General features: G+C 34.0%; 6 protein-coding genes across 10 annotated transcripts; 3 read left to right on the top strand and 3 right to left on the bottom strand.

Annotated features, from left to right (window-relative positions):
• The first annotated feature begins 43 nt into the window (after window positions 1–43).
• Window positions 44–1,834, top strand: LOC106113481 (N(4)-(Beta-N-acetylglucosaminyl)-L-asparaginase). The gene is made up of 6 exons (XM_013306277.1): window positions 44–360; window positions 426–579; window positions 724–952; window positions 1,028–1,209; window positions 1,315–1,422; window positions 1,552–1,834. Exons 1-6 carry the CDS (start codon window positions 240–242, stop codon window positions 1,781–1,783), a joined length of 1,026 nt encoding a protein of 341 aa, XP_013161731.1. The 5' UTR covers window positions 44–239; the 3' UTR covers window positions 1,784–1,834.
• A 91-nt stretch (window positions 1,835–1,925) lies between these two features.
• On the bottom strand, window positions 1,926–3,315 carry RpS2 (ribosomal protein S2). The gene is made up of 3 exons (NM_001312600.1): window positions 3,290–3,315; window positions 2,453–2,972; window positions 1,926–2,223 (listed from the first exon to the last, which is right to left on the bottom strand). Exons 2-3 carry the CDS (start codon window positions 2,969–2,971, stop codon window positions 1,957–1,959), a joined length of 786 nt encoding a protein of 261 aa, NP_001299529.1. The 5' UTR covers window position 2,972; window positions 3,290–3,315; the 3' UTR covers window positions 1,926–1,956.
• A 975-nt stretch (window positions 3,316–4,290) lies between these two features.
• On the bottom strand, window positions 4,291–5,435 carry l(2)37Cg (RNA polymerases I and III subunit AC2 l(2)37Cg). Its single transcript, XM_013306328.1, has 3 exons — window positions 5,037–5,435; window positions 4,838–4,938; window positions 4,291–4,491 (listed from the first exon to the last, which is right to left on the bottom strand). Exons 1-3 carry the CDS (start codon window positions 5,049–5,051, stop codon window positions 4,305–4,307), a joined length of 303 nt encoding a protein of 100 aa, XP_013161782.1. The 5' UTR covers window positions 5,052–5,435; the 3' UTR covers window positions 4,291–4,304.
• Window positions 5,436–5,517: 82 nt separating this feature from the next.
• Window positions 5,518–9,607, bottom strand: Tmlh (Trimethyllysine hydroxylase). 3 transcript variants are annotated; one of them, XM_013306325.1, is made up of 8 exons: window positions 9,308–9,607; window positions 9,135–9,231; window positions 8,790–8,902; window positions 8,487–8,707; window positions 6,532–6,707; window positions 6,144–6,368; window positions 5,834–5,967; window positions 5,518–5,678 (listed from the first exon to the last, which is right to left on the bottom strand). In XM_013306325.1, the coding sequence occupies exons 1-8, from the start codon at window positions 9,342–9,344 to the stop codon at window positions 5,542–5,544; spliced, it is 1,140 nt and encodes a 379-aa protein (XP_013161779.1). In that variant the 5' UTR covers window positions 9,345–9,607; the 3' UTR covers window positions 5,518–5,541. The 3 variants fall into 3 exon arrangements, with proteins under 3 accessions (XP_013161779.1, XP_013161781.1, XP_013161780.1); XM_013306327.1 differs by having other exon boundaries at window positions 9,338–9,603; XM_013306326.1 differs by lacking the exon at window positions 9,308–9,607 and having other exon boundaries at window positions 9,135–9,301.
• A 222-nt stretch (window positions 9,608–9,829) lies between these two features.
• LOC106113433 (cytochrome P450 CYP12A2) lies at window positions 9,830–16,882 on the top strand. 3 transcript variants are annotated; one of them, XM_013306184.1, is made up of 10 exons: window positions 9,830–9,962; window positions 12,330–12,463; window positions 12,748–12,881; window positions 13,469–13,590; window positions 13,850–13,966; window positions 14,183–14,461; window positions 14,568–14,721; window positions 15,437–15,649; window positions 15,987–16,158; window positions 16,553–16,882. In XM_013306184.1, the coding sequence occupies exons 3-10, from the start codon at window positions 12,780–12,782 to the stop codon at window positions 16,708–16,710; spliced, it is 1,317 nt and encodes a 438-aa protein (XP_013161638.1). In that variant the 5' UTR covers window positions 9,830–9,962; window positions 12,330–12,463; window positions 12,748–12,779; the 3' UTR covers window positions 16,711–16,882. The 3 variants fall into 3 exon arrangements, with proteins under 3 accessions (XP_013161638.1, XP_013161639.1, XP_013161637.1); XM_013306183.1 differs by lacking the exon at window positions 9,830–9,962 and adding an exon at window positions 11,953–12,123; XM_013306185.1 differs by lacking the exons at window positions 9,830–9,962; window positions 15,987–16,158 and adding an exon at window positions 11,952–12,123 and having other exon boundaries at window positions 16,553–16,665.
• A 625-nt stretch (window positions 16,883–17,507) lies between these two features.
• LOC106113436 (cytochrome P450 CYP12A2-like) lies at window positions 17,508–22,318 on the top strand. Its single transcript, XM_013306187.1, has 10 exons — window positions 17,508–17,740; window positions 18,247–18,377; window positions 18,552–18,685; window positions 18,762–18,883; window positions 19,720–19,836; window positions 20,128–20,406; window positions 20,538–20,700; window positions 21,336–21,548; window positions 21,659–21,830; window positions 22,041–22,318. Exons 1-10 carry the CDS (start codon window positions 17,682–17,684, stop codon window positions 22,190–22,192), a joined length of 1,542 nt encoding a protein of 513 aa, XP_013161641.1. The 5' UTR covers window positions 17,508–17,681; the 3' UTR covers window positions 22,193–22,318.
• The last annotated feature ends 37 nt before the right edge of the window (window positions 22,319–22,355 follow it).

Raw genomic sequence — 22,355 nt, 5'->3', positions numbered from 1 at the left:
TAACAAAATAAAATATAACCAAACTGTAATCACAGTTCTTATCACCTGTATATTTTAAAGAAACGTTTAGTTGTTGATGATAAAATTTCTTAAATAAGTAACCAATTTTTATTAACATTCTTCCGATTATATAGGCGAAATAACTAGCCAATTTTCATAATATTTATAGTATGTGATAAATTTTTAACAATTTTGTAGTTAAATGTTGAAATATTTGGTTCGCGTTACATTCTAAAAAAATGCATGAGAAAAATCTAAAACTTTTAATTTTGTTAATATTTTTAACTTTCATCACAAACTGCACTACAAGTAAACCTATAGTTATAACAACTTGGACTTTCGTCAATGCTTCAGTTGCTGGTAAATATTTTTATTTAAGTAAATTAAACAAGATGTAAGGGTATTTTATGTTTCTTTTTTCTCAGCTTGGGAAGTATTAAAGGATGGTGGTATTGCTCTGGATGCCATACAGAAAGGTGCTTCAGTTTGTGAGGAACAACAATGTGACGGTACTGTGGGCTTTGGGGGAAGCCCAGATGAAGATGGTGAGACTACTTTGGATGCTCTTTTAATGGATGGGTATTTTCATTTTATTTAGTAAATGTTTAAAACACACATAATTTATTATTAAATTTTCAAACCTGCAAAACTGTCTTGTTACAATTAATGTTCATTTAATTTATGTATAAGCATAATAAATTACACATTAACTTTATATTACAGAAAGACAATGAATGTGGGTGCTGTAGGTGCATTACGCAGGATAAAGAATGCAGTTGGTGTTGCTCGACATGTTTTGGAAAACACAAAACACTCAATATTGGTTGGAAGTCAAGCTACACAATTTGCCATGCAAATGGGGTTCCATGAGGAGTCTTTAACTACTCCTGAATCAAAAAAGCTTTGGTCTACATGGGCTAATGAAAATAACTGCCAACCAAACTTTTGGATGGTAAATTGAAAAGATACTTCAATAATAATTACTAACAATACTTTTAAACACTTCAATAATTTTATCTAATCACAGAATGTCAAACCAAATCCTAACAAATACTGTGGGCCATATCATAATCACATGTCCAAAGAAAGAATACGACATATGGAAGTGGACAGGTATAATCATGACACAATCGGCATGGTGGCAATTGATAAGAATGGAGATATAGCTGCTGGAACATCAACAAATGGAGCTAAATTCAAAATACCTGGGTATTTATCAACAAGTTCAATCAAATATTTAGTTTAAACTTTTGTGACATTTTCCTTCAAGTACATCTCTTTGTTTCCAGTAATATGAGTTTTAAAACTTTTCAGGAGGGTTGGTGATTCACCGATACCAGGATCTGGTGCTTACGCCGATAATGAAGTAGGTGCAGCTACAGCTACAGGAGATGGGGACATTATGTTAAGATTTTTACCCAGGTAGTTATAATAGTCAAGGAATTTAAGATGAATATTGCATTAAACATTTTTCTGCTGGATTGACGGTTGGATGAAAGATTGATATCACTATAGAATAAATAAATAGGCCTTAATATATTGCTTTTCTAGTTTTCTAGCTGTAGAAGAAATGCGTCGTGGATCATCACCAACAGATGCTGCACAGACTGCAATAAGAAGGATTGAAAAACATTATCCTGAATTTATGGGAGCTGTAATAGCTTTGAACAAAGATGGGGAATATGGGGCAGCATGTCATGGTCTGCAAGGTTTGCCATTTCCTTTTGTTGTTTATGATAATTCCCATGACATGTATAAAATACATACTGTAAACTGTGTTTAAATAAATTTAATTCCAATAAAAGTTTGTTTCATTGTAAGAATGTTACACAGTTTAGCATTTAAATTTGGATAGATGCTTAAAAACAAAAAATACTGAACCAATATTGTCTAGTTAATAAGGATTTGAAATAAAAAATGAAATGTAACTTTTTAAACTTTTATTTTTGAGTTTCTTTAAACTTTTAATTCCGAATATGGTGACTTGGTCAGTGGGATGTCACGCCACAAGTCAGGTGTCAAGTAAGCATAGGTCTTTGCAATAGCCGCATAAGTGGCTTTAGCAAAGTTACCCAGTGTACCAGTGGAACCACGAGCTGATGTATAGCAGTCTTGTACACCAGCCATCTGAAGCAGCTTCTTAGGAACTGGAGCGGACACAATACCAGTACCACGAGGAGCTGGGATCAGCCTTACGGTGACAGATCCACACTTTCCAGTGACCTGAAATAATTGCAAATAAATTAGAATTTCCCATACTTTACAACAATAACTTTAAATATATCAGTTACAATCAGACGCATATAAAGCTTCATAGGAAAAACCTCAAGAGGATACCACGAATGAAATGATTTTGGTTTCATCATAGAAGATATTTTTGTTTATAATCTGAATAGAATATAAACAGATATATTGAAAATATTTTACATAAATAAAGACAAAATAAATTTACCTTGCATGGTACGGTGTGTGGTTTTCCAATCTTGTTACCCCAGTAACCTCTGCGGACTGGGAGGACAGATAACTTAGCGAGGATGATTGCACCTCGGATAGCTGTTGCTACTTCCTTGCTGCATTTGACACCAAGACCAATGTGGCCGTTGTTGTCACCGATGGCAACGAACGCCTTGAAACGGGTGCGTTGACCGGCACGAGTTTGCTTCTGTACTGGCATGATCTTGAGTACCTCATCATTCAAAGAAGCACCGAGGAAGAAGTCGATAATCTCGAATTCTTTGATAGGCAAGGAGAATAGGTAGATGCTCTCGAGCTTGTCAATTTTTCCTTCGCGCACTAAGCGTCCCAGTTTGGTGACAGGCACCCATTCTTTTTGGTCTTCTTTGCCACGACCGCGGCCGCGTCCACGACCACGTCCCCGGCCTCGTGGACCGCCGCGACCTCTATCACCACCACGAGAACCAAAGCCACCGCGGAAACCGCCACGTCCACCGGCTGGAGCTGCGTCCGCCATTCTGAATCGAAATTGATAGATTTATTAGCTTGGACATTTTAATTCTATTTGGATATATAGTTAGTTAATTTTAATAATCAGACGCGTTAAAGGCTATCACAGTGTTAAAACACTATAGTAGATACCACGAATGAATTAAGTTAGCGTTTCATCATAAAATTGACCACGTGTTATTAAGGTTACTTTGTTCAAATAATTTTGTATTACTGTTGAAATTACATTTAAAATATGACCAGGCACTATATTGAATATCTGAAAAGTTAAAAATGAGCTTAATAAGTAAAATAAAATATGAAATAAAACAACTTATCCACTTACGTAGAACTGTGCAGACAGTAGGACGGTCAATTACAAAATGGCTGAAAAAGAAAAGTCGCCGAGCGATTTTGGATCGATCCAGCCAAGATCGAGCGTCGGTTTTGAGTCGATTCTTTAATCGATTTCACAATATCGATTTTATATCTTTTAATAGAGAAAACTTTGCAAACGCTTGAAATATTATTCGTGCGATTGTGTTGGTTTTATGAATAAAAATATTAATAAAATAAAACTTCGATGAATTAAAATCTTTGTGGCCTGCAGTATCGCGATAAATGTAATAACTCAAGTCCAGTGTAGTCAAATTACGAAAGCTCTCTTATTTAAATTATTGCTCTCTTTTAAAGCAGCAAAAAATATGTGTTTTAGGAACATATAGTGCCTCACTTTGCTTAATAAACTAAAATTGCAGTAATTATCAAAGAGTACATAGAATATAATACTAAATAAAATATGGTCATTATAGTACACTAACGCCCTCTGTTTATTTATTAAAACTTTTATCAAATCATACTAAACTAATTAAAAAAAAGCCTTCTTAATTAGCCCTCTGTGTTTGCTACATTACATCAACCGGGAAAAAACTGCCTTTTGCTCACTATAGATGTAAGCATGATCTAGAGCAGCTTGGCTGTAGCACTACTAATCTGACTAGTATTGTAAATGCGAATATTTAAGTGGATGGTTGTTTTTGAAGATATAAGATCTTCAGAACGGCTCAACAGATTTCTACGAAATATGACACGAATATAGAACATAGACTGGAAGAACACAGACTACTATTGTTTTTTTTTATTTCACGCAGACTAAGTTGTTGGCGTCAGCTAGTATTTTAAACACTAAGCTTTATATACAAAGAATGCTGTGGACTGCAGTCATGCTTATACTTGATTAAAATTTCAGTATCATTACAGGTGAACAGCTACCACATAAACAGTGCATGTGCATTTTCTAAAAGTTTTTGGGTAATACCTTATGAGAATTAAAAAAAATATTAAAAATAAAAGGAAAATTGCTAAGTTTTATTAAATTCTTTTACTTCTTTTTCAAAAAGATCGATTGTGTGATCACAAACTTTTTGCAAATCTTTGAGACCTCTTTTTAACACTTCGAGTGCTGGTGTTTCTTTAGTCTGTATTCTGAAATGCATTTTAGATTCCGCTGGATGTGGTACTGTGTATCCACAGAAGTCAACGTCGTCACTGAAAAAAATAAAATGACGAAAAATCAAAAGATTGATTTTTAACTGTGGCCAAAAAGGTTTCCAATATTTAGATAATTTTAATTATGCGTTTGAGATAATTGTATTAGTTGTACACATCCTTTTTTTTCCCTTATCATGAAAGCTTCAATTTATAAGGTTTTTTTTTATAATAGAAGGGGGCAAACAAGCAGCGGGAACGACGCCCATGGACATCAGTAACTTGGTAACATTACTCTTTCAGAAACAATAATATTGTATTATCTATTTAAATTTAAAAGTGGTTGGACAGTTAATCAATTAATCATAGAAAGGTAAACACGTTTTATTAGATGCATTATACTTACTATCTATTGATTATACATTTTAATGCATTGCCTAATGTGTGACTTTCATCTTGAAATACATATGTGCGGCATGTCAAGCCCGACTCCTCATCACCTGGAAGCTGCATTAATTGAAATATGAATAATAACAAGATATTATAAAAAAAGGAATTATATGTATGATGATACATTCATACATATTTAAGTGTAATATATGTACCTCAGAGATTTTCATATCGTGAGTATAACTGAAGATTTATTTTATAAAACAAAAAATAAAAATTTGGGTATTTAACGAAATGATTACAACAATCGCTTTAATAGCTTCTTTCTGAAATTATTTGTACTTAGTTTCGTAAGGCTAAATTTGTATCATTTTATTTATTAAATTATAAAATAATGCAATTTTAACTAGGTTATGACTGTCGTTCTAGCCCGTGATTTGACATTGACACGATAAACACTGACTGTTGACAGTGACATGTGATGTCATGTAGTTTTTTTTGCAATATTTTTTATGGCCTGGTAACGAGACCTTCACGTCAAAACTTATTTTTGGGCGTTATAATTTTTTTAATTAAATGTGTTTATTTTCAGAACCAATTTTTCTATCTATTGTCGAAATCCAGTGTTTCCAACTCAATGTACCAGGAACCCCAATTAAAAAGTTAACCAAGAAGGAGAGGATCAAAAAAACTATACCATACTTTAAAGATTTATTGAAATTACTCGATAAGTTGTAATGTACGCGCTTTGTCTAACCAATCTGACCGCGCTACGTAACTACCACAAAGCACTCTGTTGCCAGTAAAGCTGGTTCTACCGTGTAGTACTCGAAAGTTGTCAATTGCTATCACAACACCTGTGGGATTTAAACACATTTTATTGCGAACAAATTTCATGAGCTATTAATAGATAATTTATAAAATTTGATTAGTATCTATTCTCAAAAATGATTATTATGTTTGGCTCTTTGTTTCTTGTTTCAACGCTGGACATCTAAATACATATCTTTACCTGGAGTAAGTTTTATCTTCCATTGATTTGAGGGATTTTCGTAATATTTTGATAAGTGTTTCAGCGCTCGGTAATAAGCTCTACATTGTTTACGACTAGCGAAAGCCATTGGAGTACGATCGTAAACGTTAAACCTACAAACATAGAAAATATATTCTTATTACTACATATTTCATAATATATCAAAGTTAGCTTTGATCTATTAGTAATAGCCACATAATGCATTTAAAAAGGACAAAGTCCGGGAGGCCAAATGAACCAGTCATTATGTAAACATACAATGCAGTGAGTTTTGGATAATGTTAGGTACCTTATTTGTTTAACATCTTTGTTTTCGTTAAGGATAATAACTGGTGCGGAATATCTGTGGTGATGACCGTCTTCTAAATATTCAGCGTCAACTTCAAATGTCGTAAGAAATTCATAATCCTCGGGATATTCTTCTTTCAAACGTTGTGCACCGTAAAAACCATCGACCAGTATCGTTTCACCGCCGCTACCATTAGTGTGTTCTAGTCCTTGAAAAATCTGTAGTCTGAGAACAAAATGGCAAATTAAATAACATGTGTTACGATCGTATACTTTGTTCCCATGATATTACCATTCGAATCTAGGCATCCACAGTGGTAAGTCCATTAATCTTCGTTAGACTTTTTAAATTAATATTTTGAACTAACTTTATTATAGTATATTCTTACCCAGCTGCCTCAGTGAAATAAGTATTATCAGTATGAGTCGCTAGTGGTATGTTAGTATAAGCGGTGTCTGCGTGGTCAAATTTAGTATGTACAAGCCACATGCCTCCGAACATCGTGTGTTGTACGCCTCCTAATGCTTTGCATATATCTTCAGTGGCCTCCACTGTTGCATCAACCTGAAAAATTAATAGTGATTTTTTTGTCCTAGAAGTATAACCGTTTGATAAAGTCCACGCCCAATATATAGAGATAAAAAAACAGCCCTTTGTCGTAGATCTTCGTTTCGAGGGCACTCCCCTGGTTGCCTCAGCCAGTATCAGTATTCTCGGCGTTGACATATCGAATGACGTTCAGTTTCGCGGTCATTTGGAAGACAAGGCCAAGCTGGCCTCCAAAAAACTGGGTGTGCTCAGCAGAGCGAAGCAGTATTTCCAACCGGGCCACCGCCTCCAGCTGTATAAGGCGCAAGTTCGGCCCTACATGGAATACTGCTCGCATCTCTGGGCGGGAGCACCCCAGTATCAGCTTCTTCCATTTGACCGCATACAACGGAGAGCGATTCGAATCGTCAACGACCGAGCTCTTACTGATCGGCTCGACACTCTGGCGCTGCGGAGGGACGTTAGTTCCCTCTGCATTTTCTACCGCATATACCACGGGGAGTGCTCTGAAGAATTGTTTGGAACGATTCCTGCCGCCGAGTTCCGTCATCGGACGACACGACAGACCGCCAGGTTCCATCCACACCACCTGGATGGCTGGAATTCCACAACGGTGCGATTCTCGCGTAACTTCTTGCCTCGCACAGCCGCGTTGTGGAACGGTCTGTCCTCGGCGGTATTTCCAAACCAATACGACTTAGGGTCCTTCAAGAAGCGAGCCTATCACCACCTCAAAGGCCGGCAACGCATCTGCGGTTCCTCTGGTATTGCTGATGTCCATGGGCGTCGTTGAACACTTCGGTGTTCCCGCTGCTCGTTTGCCCCCTTCTATTATAAAAAAAAAAAAAAAAATATAGTCGTACAAAAAGTAATCATCCTCCCAGTCTCTTTGAAAAAAGCCATGATAACATATATTTTTTGCACGTGTGTGTTCTGCGGTGGAAATCTACCGTAAGAATAACAAAGTATAAAAGACTCTACTTCTGTTGCTGCAAGCGGATACAAGTTTAATTAAAAACTTATAGCACGTTGCAGCTTATCGATATCACTGCAATTGCCAATGAAGTTTTCTTTGGCTTTGAAACGAGAAAGTATACAATTAGTTTGATGAATATCGTTATTTTTTTCCATTTATTATCCAGCTTTCATTTTGTATAAATCGGAATACTTTTCATCTGCAACTAATATCATCTATTCTAATATATTATTTCAGTTTTATAACTTAACACTTAAGTGAATGACTATTTTAAAATTGTTAAGGGAGAACAATTAATCTGACAGAAGAGTGTATGAAAAATCACCTTTGCAAATAAAATTTTACCCGAATTCCCCGAGTTTTTGTTATCCAATTATACCGATAATTGAGGCCTGCCGACCGCAATTACGTGCGTTATAATTATTTCACTCTGTTCTGTTCTGATGGAAAATTAATATTTATTGGCTGAATATTTTGCAAATTTTTAAAACTTTTTGGCCGCAATGTGGTTATTTCAATTTGTAGATTGAATTTAATTCAATTTCAGACAAATATTTATTTTGAATTCGACGTATTGCGCTTGTAGAAGTGGCGGGGTACCTTATACAATTTGCATATTTTCATCTATTTAGCTTTTGCTCGAGACTTCGTGGGATTAAAAACATACAAAGTTTTTAATTCCGTAAAAATATTTTAGTCATTGTGGATATTATAAGATTAATATTTTAATCTTTTAATTTGCGAGTCGACTTTTTTTACACATTCGCAGATGTTTGCAAATTTTATGTTTTTTTGGAAATAATAGCAAAATAACTCACATTTTCTATTAAGGCAACCCCATAATCCAATATAGACTTAAATACTGCACTAGCGCCATCTTTAGTATTTAGGAAATCATTGCACGAAATTCTTGCGATGTTCTCAGCCACTTTTTTTCCATACCACAACACGGGCTTACGTCTGAGTTTGTTTTTCCATGTTTTGTAATCGAATTGTATTAAGAAATCAGACTTATAAATAGATTTATGATCATCATCCCCTATAAACAACACGAATTCATTTAATTTATTCCTGTATATTGTGATTCTGTTTAAGTTTACGTTTAAAAAAAAGTTACCGACAAGTGACATAAATGTGATCCTTATCAAATGTTAGCACAGCAATTTTTGAGTCTGGTATTTCCAATATATGCCACACTCTTTGGAATGTATCGGAGCGATAGCATTTTGAACACCTGGAAAATACCAAATATATGTAAACTCGTATTTTCAACTCAGTTCCAATTCCTATGCGCTGTTTCTAAACTTGTACTCAAAACCTCAAAGTTTTAAGAGCGACAATGGTATATCGATCTTAGAAGTTTTTGAGGTTTTGTCATATGAATTTAGTAGTGACGGGGAATAGGGTAGATTGGTAATTTCTAATAAATAATTATATCTATTATAATAATATATTAAACAGTATACCTGCAATGATCTCTGAGCCAAATACTCTCGAATTCTATTGACTGTCCACCAAACTGTACGCTTACTGTGCCGTTAGCATGGGTCACGTTTTTAATTTCTAAAAGTAACAAAGTATTGTGTGAACTGTTCATCGATTAAAAATGTAGTCTATTAAACTAATAAGCGCATCTTACGTATCACACTACTAGAAAGAATTTTCTTACCTTCCATATTTGTATAATAATAAACGTTTTCACAACAGTATAGTTTATAACATACTGTATTGCTACTACGTTTTGTATTTAACTAGCTCCAAATTCTAATGTATACGAAGTTAGTCCACAACTGACAAGAGAGAAGCGGGAGATATTTGTTGTCACTGTTGTGCGCGTTGTTTATTTATGCATCTGTCTCGCTCACTTTGGATACTATATGCAGGGTATTTGGGCAGCTAACTTCACTTTAAAAATATTGTATATTCGTTTTCAGATATCTTGGCGGCTTCTTATATCAGATATATTAGGCGTAGCGGGATGGCGGGCAGGAATGCGCTGCACAGCGCCCCGCTGACCTTGAGCCGCCAAGATATTTGAAAACAACTGTATTTACAACCATTACTAGAGTTGTTACCCTTATCAATAACTGAGGTTATCAAAGTTGAATGGTTTATAACTGTTATGCATAATTATCTTCTCTTGATAACTAAGTTGTGAAAATTTCATAAGAAGCAGAAATGTTTAATTTCGTTGTTTTTTTGTAAATTATCTCATGGTAATAATTTGCCTCGGGCTGCTAGTATGAAAATTTATTTTTGCAAGAAGCCGCACTTAAAATGACCTCTGATTAAAGGTAGGAGTATTTTGATATCAGAGTTATTTACTGCTGACGGGCAACTCTATAGAGACTTTCCGAAAACATTTTCGGTAAAAACAAGAGGGATCGTGACGGTGCCCCTATTTATAAAACTATGTATATTCGAATTATATACGGATCGCACTGCAAATTAAGTGTAACACTAAAATTGCTAATATTAAATATAGGTACTATAAAATAATATTAAATAAATAGAAATTAAATTTGCATCTTTTGATAATACATGGAAGTATGCCTAAACGGATACGAAGCCGGAGACGTCAGCGCTGATGGGAGGAATTTGTAAATATTATAAGTAGTCATTATCTAAGCACGTGTTGTGATAAATAGGTACATTACATAAAAGAGAATAAGGAGCGATGGTCATATTGCTTTAAACCAGGCAAATACCGTAGTGCAGTGTCACCGTAAAAGTATGGGACGAAATAACTTTATTTTAAATCTAGTTACTCTAACAAAGGGATAAGTCGTCTTTGAAAAATTTCGGATACAGGAAAACTATGACTTTTTCCAATCACAGGATTTATCAAAGCTCTACAAAAAGTCCACTAAGATAGGGAACAGTTCTAAAGATTTCACAGTCGACCGGCTCCTTTGGGTATCTTTAAATTTATGTCACGTCTGTGAACTACTGAGGCACGTAACTTGCAGGACAAGGGCCAAATTACGCTCACCGCCAGCTATACGATTATTGCGACTGATTTACTTTCGAAAGGGGAATCATTTTTCTTTGTTGGATCATTTTATATCTGGTCTTGGTGAATAACCTTAAATATTTTAAAATTTCTCTTTTTTAATTTATTTAATGAAATTATGAACATTTTAGGAATGTTCCATGAACAGGTTTAAACACTTTCTATCATCGTATTATAAAATATGACTCACTTTTGCAATACAACTGACAAACAAAATGTAAAGATAAGTATTCATTACATGTTTAATTACCTTTGGAAAATTACTTGCAAATTACGAGGTAATCTTACTAATAATATAAATGCTTATGTTTAGATGTATGGATGGATAGATGGATGGATCTTATAGTCATAACGTATCTTCTGAGCAGCTGAACGGATCTGACTAATATTATAAATGTGAATGTTTAAATGGATGGATGGATTTTGATGAAATTTGGCATACATACAGAACATAGCCTAGAAGAACACATAGGCTACTAATAATGTTCTTTTTTAATTCCACGCGGACGGAGTCGCGGGTGACAGCTAGTATTTTATAAATCTGCTTAATTGTTAAGTAAAAGAAAAGTTTTAAATAAATATTACTCAAAATCTTTTTACAATTTCTTTATTAAAAAAAACCTCGGTGTGCAGTACTTTTTACTTGTCTGTTTTATTTATCCATACTCCTTATACATATAAGTATAATACATATGATTAAAATTATCTGTGTTTTATATCGAAAATAAATTATATTTCGTACACATAATGAATTTATTTGCGTAGTTGATAACGAAAAACCAATTAAAAAATGTCTGTTTCTCTGTATGTCTGGCCGCAAGGCGCGTCTGTAATCTCCAGAACTGATAACCTACAAAGAACTTTCACAGGTATCTAATGAACGCGGGCATATTACAGGCTAGTTTTTTAATTCTGCGCTAACGAAGTCGCGGGCCACTGTTAGTGCTTAATACTTTTAGATTATACAACAATATTTTAGTTTCTGTGTATGTTAAGTGTAACGAGGTTTCAATTATCAAAAACTGGTATTACAGAAACACACAAAAAAACAGAAAAAAACACAAAAAACGCTTAAGCCAGCCACACACTTTTAGCTTAAACTGCACAGTTATAATTAGTCTGAAAATTCAGTTAAGCGTAAGTGTATAGGATAAACAGAGAACTGTAGTTTAATCTACAGTTATGATTTACTCTACACACATAATACATATTTAACTGAACAGTTCGACTTTTCAGTTAAGTGTGTAACTGGCTTTAAGTATATCGTGTCGTTTTTTCAGTCCTGATAATATTTATTACAATTAACAATGAACAACCATTCGACTAATATAGAAGTGGTTGTTCAAAATGGTCGTTTATTTTGACATCATTACGAAAACAATTAAAAGAGGAAATTTAAAACCGTTTCTGAAATTGACTGATAAAGTTTTTAATTATGCAAAGTAAGTTCTATCTACTTTGTTCACTTTTTACATTTATTTTAGCCTGTTTTTAATTTGAAAGTGTTTTGTACTTTGGAAATCTACTGATGTAAATATGTGTTTAAAATATCTGGAGTGAATAGGGCGTTATTCTTTTCGTGTTCAAAATGAGGCGATACTAAGAAACGTACTCCTCGATATGACACGATAAATACGTTTTGTTCTAGATTTGTGTCTACTGCAACTGTAAATGTCACTTCTAATGCAACTAAAGCAACTCAAACACTAAAATCATGGGATGAAATTCCTGGCCCGTCGAAGCTGCCAATCATATCATCATTACATCACTTTCTTCCCTTAGGTAAAATTATATATACTGTCAAGGACCTTTATTTCCTATCTAGCTACTCATTTCGAGATCATTTGATGTTTTCAATGTAATTAGGTCGAAAACTTGTTTTAGCAACATACATACGTGGTAACTCTTTTGGTGAACATGCACGATTTGATCTTAAGTGTGAAGCAAACTTAATTCTTTGACTGTAGAAATGTCTCAAGAATATGGTGATAATTAAAAAGAAATGGACTTGGATAATGTAATATAAAAATAACGAGTAACCAGCATTGGTACAAATTGTTTTTTAGGTTCTCTGTATAATCTAAGCGGGTATAGCCTCATGGACAAGCTGTACAAAACATATGGACCAATTGTGAAGCTTCCCGGGATATTTGGAGCGCAGACCTATGTTATGTTGTTTGACACCGAAAGCATTGGCAATGTAATTTATCCATTAATATTTTCGTTGTCAGTCCCCATCAAGGGGCTCGGAGCTAATTCAATTTAAGGGTGACCGGGCTATAGGCAACCACGCTGGCCTAGTGAAGATTGGCAATGGCCTACCCACCCCGTTCACACATAACTTTGAATTTATTCTGCGATATGTGCAGGCTGTATCACTATGTCTTCCTTCACTGTAAAAACATCGGATAAATGTACATACAAAATTCGAAAATCGAAAAACTCACAGCGGGGATCGAACCTGGACGTTTTAGATTTCGGTCTGGTCCAGTTTAACGCTTAACAAATACGCCACCGACGTTTAATATTTACAAAAATTAATAATAAGATCGTACACAAAATAACTATTTGACCGGAATGTTGCCATAACAAATGTTTCAATGAAATAAATCAATCATTTTGGTAAAATGGCTTTACTGATACGATTACGCGAACGTTAGTCTTCTCAGGATATTATGAATGATACATTTTGGTTCTATTTACTCCAAAATTAACATAAAATTATTTTAATAACATATTAACATTTAATAAATGTTTTATAAAATTAACATATTAAAACAATTTTAGATTCTTCGAAATGAGAATTACTTGCCAAAGCGACCTGGGTTTATATCTCTGGAGCATTATAGAAAGGTATATAAGAAAAAGAAAGGAGAAATAATACCCGAAATAACAGGATTAGGATCTGAGTAAGTTTAAGCATAATTCAGTAATTATTATTAACTTTTGCATACAATCATTATTCTTCCAAGAAACAGTTTTCTTGGAAAATAATGATTGTACGCAAAAGTTTCTATTTTCTTACTTGAATATTGCATTCATTATATTATCATATATTAAGCAGAACCATTGTTATAACGTATATAAGATCTAAACGGTTTTAGAATACACTATTACTCTAGTCTGGTCAATATACACAGTAATCAAAACCTTTATTTTTATTTAAAGTCACGGAGAGGCATGGAAAAAGTTGCGTTCTATAGTCAATCCAATACTGATGCAACCCAAGACAATAAAGTTGTACGCAGCCACAACAGATGAAGTAGCTTGTGAAGTGGTTGAAAGGTATTATAAGTTATACGACTTTGTTTATTGTATTAATATAGTTAGTATTCATAGAGAATACATCATGTTTCTTTTTGGTATTTGACTATACCGGATTTAAATGAAAATTTTCAACCATAGACTTTGACGAAATTTTTATATCGACGTCTCTAAAAAAAATCAAGTCGATACGAAAATGGCTTGTAATTTTATTATAATAATTGGAGTATTTTGCAGAATTAAATCAGCTAGAGATGATAACGGCCTGTTAAAGAATGATTTGGGACACGAAATGGCACTGTGGTCCATGGAAACGATTGCGTTGGTGACTCTTGGCGGCCGCCTTAATTGCTTTGATCCTAATCTACCAGCAGATTCTCCTGTGAAAAAACTAATTTATTATGCACACGAGGCTTTCGCCTCGGTAGATAAGTTAGATTTACGACCAAATCTTTGGAAATTGTATCCTACGAAATTGTACAAAAAAACTATGAGAGTGCTTCAAGAGCTAGAAGAGTAAGTCAAAATAATTTAACTCTTAAAAACAACATGCTTTAACACATTTGGAGTCACGCAGTTTTATTGTACTAACATTAATATTTTGTTGTAATTTTAATTTTAGTGTGAATAAGTACTTTATCCAAGAAGCAATCAATAGATTAAAAACTGAAACAAAGTCTGATAAGGAGAAAGGAATGTTAGAGAAGTTACTTGAGATCGACGAACACATTGCACATATAATGGCAAGCGATTTGTTGTTTGCCGGAGCTGATACGGTATGATGAATGATTTCATATCTTTAAATTCAATTAGCTTGTGTACTAGGTGAACAATAGGATGTAATTGAGTTTCTGATAATTAATATAAAATAACGTTAAATTAAATTAAGAAAAATAGTATTATTCGAATATATCCATCCCTACATACAAACATTCGCATTCATAATACAAGTAAAAAGTAGCTCTTTATACACAAGGCTACGTAAATCTTTGAAACCAGGTGATTTTTTTTTATATCATAAGGTGGCAAACGAGCAAGCGGCCACCTGAAATCGCTAAAGTAGCGAAGTGACCGTTGCCCATAGACATGCGCAATGCATATGCGTTGCCTACCTTTAATCGACGGAGGAGAGGATGCACAGAAAGAAAATATTTTCCCTTTCCATGCATCCTCTCATTCGGAAAGTCCACTTCAACTTTCCATCCTTTCCTTAAAAGAAAAGGGTGGGAAGGGAAAGAGGACTAAATTAGGCCTCCGGGAGGCACACTCATCAGACGAAACGCGGAATTGCTTCCACTTCACGCCTGTCTTCTGTGTGGTGGTGGTATTTCACCGGGAGAACCTGGCCAATTCGTGCGAAGATGTTAAAGCGGGTTCTACCACTCTTAGATTTTGGTCGCTAAGTACACGGCGCGCGATTGATTTAAAGCAGTTGCAGATTTACTGCGAAATGTTTGTTTTTCAGTTAATAGCTAAGTTAATTTATTACAGACGTCACATTCGGTAATACTTATATTATACTTACTGGCAAAGAATCCAGAAAAGCAAAGGAAATTGAGAGAAGAGATAATGTCTGGTTCTGAAAAGCGGCCATATTTGAAGGCATGTTTAAAAGAAGCGATGAGAGTAATGCCAGTAGCTTCAGCAAATACGAGGGAGACTTCTAAGGAGTACAACATCCTTGGTTACCATATACCAAAACATGTAAGTTTTTTTTAAATTATTACAAATCAAGATTTTCTTAAATACCTTTATGTTCTTCCAGACTATGTTCTACTTCTATGCCAAGTTTCAGCTATCCGTTCAGCCATTTTGGAGATACCTTCAAACATCCATCCATCTAAACATTCGCATTTATAATATTAGTATTAAAAACCAAAAACCATAATTGTGAATTTTATACTGATAATAATTATGGTGATTAGTGTTGTTGGCAATGATGGTGATGATAACGATAATGTCGTCATCATCGTACTCGTGTACGATATACAGATTAAGTAAAAAACACCCCAAATAAATTTCTTAAATGACAATCTTTTAGAAAAATTTCATATTCGCTCATGAGTACACATCGATGATGGAATGTCACTATCCAAGACCGAAGGAATACATTCCAGAGCGTTGGTTGGCGGATAAGGATGATCCCTTGTACTATGGAAATGCTCACCCGTTTGCATATAGCCCGTTCGGATTTGGTGCGCGGAGTTGCATCGGTGCGTTGTGTTATTGTTAACTAAGCTTACCAACTCATATGTTCAATGTTTCAGTGTTGTTTTTATTTTTACTTATTATTATAAAAAAAAATTAAAATCATTCTGTTTTTAACTGACTTCTGAAACTTGGTGTTTATTTGGCAGTATAATTTTATTAATTCGTAGCCCCCCCCTAGTCCCGTCTCATTTTGATAGTCCGTTAACCCCGTTACAGTTCCGTTCGTGATTCGAACGGTGTTATGTGGTCTCTTTTTTAAATTAAACGTTATGTCGTAGTTTTTAGTGAAGCATAATGCTGTGCAGAGGACAATTTGGTGCTCTTGGAAAAATAATTTACAGTTTTTAATCTATTTCCGATTATATATTATGGATTAATGGCAAGATTACATTACAGGTCGCCGCTTAGCCGAACTGATGATTGAAACATTGGTCGTTCGCATCATACAGAATTTTCACATCCAATGGTTTGGTGAACCCATGAAGCTATATCACGGCACTTTGAATTGTGTCCAAGCCCCGTATAATTTTATTTTTAAGGATGTACAATGTTAATTCATTTTTAAAGTTAAAATAAGTTTTTATATGTCAATACATGTATACCTAATTTGCAAGCACTTTAATTGTAATTGACCGATTTTAAAAACTATGGTGTTGGATACCACAATCGTGAATGACTAAGAACATCTGGATAATTTATATCGTTAAATTATTTTGTACCCAAATGTTTTCTTTTTATTTATATTTAATGTAAATTAATAAATATATTTTGATTATAATATTACAGTTTTTTATTTTTATGGACATCCCTATCAAGGACATTCTCGTCATGTAAAGCAGCCTATTGAGGTATTCTTTGATTTCTAGTTTTAAAAACAAGATTTTATAAAACATCCCAAAGAACGAAATTTAAACAGACGCTAAATATTTTATACAACACTAGCTTTTGCCCCTGACTTCGTCCGTGCGGAATTAAAAAAAAATATCTTAGTATCCTATGTGTTCTATCAGACTATGTTCTAAATCCGTACCAAATTTGATCGACATCCGTTACACCGTTCGGGAGAAACGCAGTAACAAACATCTGTCCATCCATCCATCCATCCAAAAATTCCCAGTTAAAATATTAGTATGATTAATATGATGTATGATAAAAATATGACGTGTCACCATTACTTTACTATTCTTATCGCAGTGTTTTATTTTTATATTTGAGATTATTTCCACTGGTTATAGTCATCCTTATCATTCTCTTTGAAGAAACAGGGATGGCAATATATTTTTGTACAGGTGTTCCGGCAGAGAGCAGTATTTAAATCTATTCATGTGTGTGCGTAAACAGTTATATCAAGGTTTGATTCATCCAACAATCGTTACTGGATGTTGGAGCGTCGATTCATATGGTATTATAAAAAAAACCCAATTTAATTCATGATAATATCTTGATCTAATCTTGTATTTACAATTGTTTTTTGCTTATACATACGATTTAGTGTAATTTAGATAGAAAAATTAGTACAATAACAATGCTGACGTCGAAGTTAAGACCAGTTCTAAATTCTGTTAGTCTTCTTAATAATGCGAGGTAAGAATATTTTGTTAATACTTGCATAATATGAATTCTTTTTTCTATTGGATTATATGTTCTTATCATAAACTTATATAAAAACGGCTAAACACTGACGTATATTCGTCCGGTGACGCACCGACTAGTTTCGACCCCATCGGGGACCCTTCAAGGTGAGTGGGACTGGTATTATTTCGCGGACGCGGCCCGTCGCTCCCTGATAACTAATATGCTAATTTAATTTAATATGTTCTTATCGTCAGCAACCTGCGCTTATCCCTACGAAGGGTAGGCACAGTTTGTACTACTCCATACATCTCTATCAACAGTCATATCTGAATCTACCCCCTTCCTACGCATATCCTCTTTCACACAATCCATCTGATAAGTTCCTACAAAAATACATACGATTCATATATTGCTTTTTTGATTGATGTATTAGCATACGTGTTACTTTTCAATGGTCGATTAATGTAGGTTCATCTGTTTACACAATTAAATATCTATATAACAGTTATATTCAGGTACGTTACGTCTGTAACCAACGTTATATCCGATGCCACTGAATCGATACAACCACTGAAGTCATGGGACGAAATTCCTGGTCCCTCCAAGTTGCCAATCATATCAACTTTACATCATTTCCTTCCCATGGGTAAGTTTATGTGATAAATGTATTCATTTTTGCCATGATAAAAAGTTTTAGACCTCATGATTAATATTTTATTTGTGAGGATATGTAGAAAGTCGTAGAACCATTATAAAGTGGAAAATTCTATAAAATTGTTTTTTCTTCAACTGAATACTAATTTTAAATCATCTAACTCAGGATCATTTTATAAAATTGGCGGATACGAATTCTTCGATAAATTGTATAAAACATATGGACCAATAACTAGACTTCCAGGGTTTTTTGGATCACCAGATGTAGTAATTTTATATGACGCTGAAAGCATAGCTCATGTAAGTTATTGGAAAGATTAACTACCGATCGTTTTATCATTACAGTTACAAACAATTATGTAACAATAATTTTTAGATTTTACGCAGTGAAAATTTGATGCCAAAGCGACCAGGATTTCAATCTTTGGAACATTACAGAAAGGAATATAAGAAAAAGCATGGAAAAGTAACACACGAGATGTCTGGCCTAGCAACAGAGTAATTATTTTTCTATTCTTTCTATTTAAGAACAATATTTTTGAAAAAAAAAGTAATTTGCAAGATTTGACGACAAACATCGGGGAGGTGAAACTAAATAAAAGCTGGTATGCCTTCTATGACGCCGTGCAATTTCTTGCCTCGAACAATCGCGTTCTGGAATGGCCTGTCCTCGGCGATATTTGCAAACCAATAAGACTTTGGGTCCTTCAAAAAGCGAGCATACCATTTCCTTAAAGGCCGGCAACGCATCTGCAGTTCCTCTGGTGTTGCGGATGTCCATTGGTGTAATTGATCACGTCATTGTTCCCACTGCTCGTTTGTCACCTTCACTTATACAAGAAAATAGACATATAGAGAAGTTATCTGCTATGACGGCGGCGTTTCTAAATTAGTTTTTGAATTTTGAAATCGTATTATTTTATTGTTGTAATATTAATCGAAATTGTAAATTATTTTAAGTGTTATTTCATATTGTATTGTTTTAAATAAGACAATAGTGAATATTGGGTTTTTCAACAACAAAGAAAGTACTAGGGTACAGTAGGTTACACCACGCTACGAGCGAATGAGAGGACGGTATAGCATCGCCAATAATAAATAAACAAAATAAAAGCTTGTAAAAAAGGAAACATATTTTTATAATATGCATAAATTTTTACCATAAATCCCGAAAAATAAGTATGAGCAGGCACTGTATTGCAGGCAGGTATTCGAACGTTACAAATATTTAAAAAAAGTCAGGTCAGAACCAGTTCAGAGTAGCAATTTGAAACAGGTGAAAGTGATTAAATAAATTAACGAGAGATTGAAATATAATTTTAATTAATTTGTAGTCACGATGAAAATTGGAAGACGTTGCGATCCGCAGTCAGTCCGATTTTGCTCCAACCTAAGACTGTAAAGCTGTACTCAAATATATTAGATGACGTAGCCAATGATATGATTAAAAGGTGAGTAAAAAATTACTCTTCAGTTTCAACAGCCTAAGTTTAAGCATATCATAAGAATAACACAATGTTATATTAGAAAAAGGGAGGGAGAGGGACGAAGAGACAATATGTTTTTATTTCGAACGTCAGATTAATTTTTGATTCAGATTTGATGAATGATGTTGTAAGCCATTGTTATAGGACAAAAAATCAAAGACCACAATTGGTTGAGATTCAATTGATTAGTATTGGTACACTTTATCGTGCCTTGACGTAATTTTTAATTACAAAATTGTATTATTTTTTTAACAGAATGAGATCAATACGCGATGAAAATAACATGTTGAAAAGTGATTTGGCTACCGAAATGAACTTGTGGGCTTTGGAGTCTATAGGTTTGGTCGCGCTTGGCCATCGTCTCAATTGCTTCGACCCCAATCTACCCGCAGACTCCCCCGTAAGGCAGCTCATTCAAATTGTACACGACTTTTTTGCTGTATCAGATAAATTGGATTTCAAGCCGAGTTTTTGGAGAATATTTCCAACGAGATCTTACAAGAAGGCTATGAAGTTATACGAAGATCAAGAGAAGTGAGTTCAAATGTATAATACTTAAGAATATTTTTAGCAAATTTTACTTACATAACAAAGTACCTTAATTGCACGCTCGTAAGCATTTCGCAGTTCATATTCTTTTTGTTAACATTTTCTTGATGTTTTAGTTTAAGCAAATACTTTATCGAAATAGGAACTGAAGCATTGAAAAATAAAAAAATGGATAAGGAATCAAAGAACGAAAAAGGAATTTTAGAGAAGTTACTTGAAATTAACGAACATTATGCTCACCTTATGGCCAGTGATTTATTATTTGCCGGCGTGGATACGGTAAGATATCTGTTGATGTTCTCTATATTTTTGTTTTATTTTTTATGCAAAGAGTTAAGTAAAACGCTAGTAAAAACTAGTTATTGTTACTCAAATAAAGTAATATGTAATTTAAGCTTGGATATCAGATAAGATTATGATATCTATTAATACGACCTCGATCTAACGAGAATTTTCCTCAACAAGTTGTACGTAATTCATAAATAAAATCTTATCTCACTCAGCTAAGCTTTAATATAGAAAATCGTCATTATTGCAAGGCAAAGAGCATCTCTGCATCATAGCACATGACCAGCCCCAGATGGAAGTTACTTAATTACAAGTAATCCTATAGAAACTTCTTATTATTTTAAGAGTTTTGTTCTAGAACGTACCAATAGTATGGTGTTTTAATTTATGTTGATATTTAATTGTCGTTTTAATAGAAACAATTCTAACTGAATTCATCAATCTATAAAAAATAACTCTTGATAATAATCCATCCATTCATTCATTCATCCATCCATGTAAACATTCCCATTTATATTACTAGTAAGATATCATACATTCGATTTATTCGAATCTCGAATAATATAAGGTAAAATGTATTTATTTCAAATATGGGCGATTAGTGTTTAATCTCATATGTATTGCAGACTGCCAATACGGTAATACCAACGCTGTATTTATTAGCAAAAAACCCGGAAAAGCAAAATAAATTGAGAGAAGAGATATTGTCAGGTTCGGAAAAGAGGCCATACTTAAAGGCTTGTATAAAAGAAGCAATCAGGATTATGCCGGTGGCGGTGGCAAATTTTAGACAAACGTCAAAGGAATACAACATTCTTGGATACCATATACCGAAGCATGTAAGTAGGTAGTTTAGCTACAAAACTCGAGTAACTAAAAGTTTAGCACTTACTGAAAAATTTTGTCAACATAACCCAAACAATGCAATTTGCAATTTTACATATTACAGTCAATGATGACCTTTGCCCATCAATACCTCTCTATGATGGAATGCCACTATCCAAGGCCGAATGAGTACATTCCTGAACGGTGGATCGCAGATAAGGAAGATCCACTGTACCACGGAAACGCACACCCGTTTGCGTATATGCCTTTCGGATTTGGATCTCGGAGCTGTATCGGTATGTTTAGCTCTTCAAATGACACATTTCTTTTGTTATAACCTTTTTATTATACAAGATTTATGTTATTAGATTAAAAATTCTCATTATATTTCTTAGATTCAGAAACTACTACCAAAGGTTTATCAAAATCTGATCAGCGGTTTAACAGCGAAAAGGGAACTTATTTTTTCGGCGAGTATGTCAAGAAATGTTTTTCTAATTTTTCAGGTCGTCGCATAGCTGAGTTGGAGATAGAAACTTTGGTCACTCGAGTAGTGGAAAACTTCCAAATTGATTGGTTCGGTGAACCTCTGAAGCAGTATCAGAGCTCACTGAATTATGTCAAGGGGCCTTTTAACTTCACCTTTAAAGACCTCTAATATTCTAACAATTTTTTCTGTCCATTACTGACGATGATTGAAAAAAGGTTAAGGGAAATAAAATAATCTTTTTACAACACTTATTGTTTACATTGTTTAAAAAAAATAGAAATTGTTAGGAAATTTGACATCAATTATAAATATGTATTATTAAAAAACACTT

This window comes from Papilio xuthus, unplaced genomic scaffold (assembly GCF_000836235.2).
Source record: "Papilio xuthus unplaced genomic scaffold, Pxut_1.1 DF828258.1, whole genome shotgun sequence".
NCBI classification, from domain to species: domain Eukaryota; kingdom Metazoa; phylum Arthropoda; class Insecta; order Lepidoptera; family Papilionidae; genus Papilio; species Papilio xuthus.
This window is presented reverse-complemented; position numbering and strand designations above follow the sequence as displayed.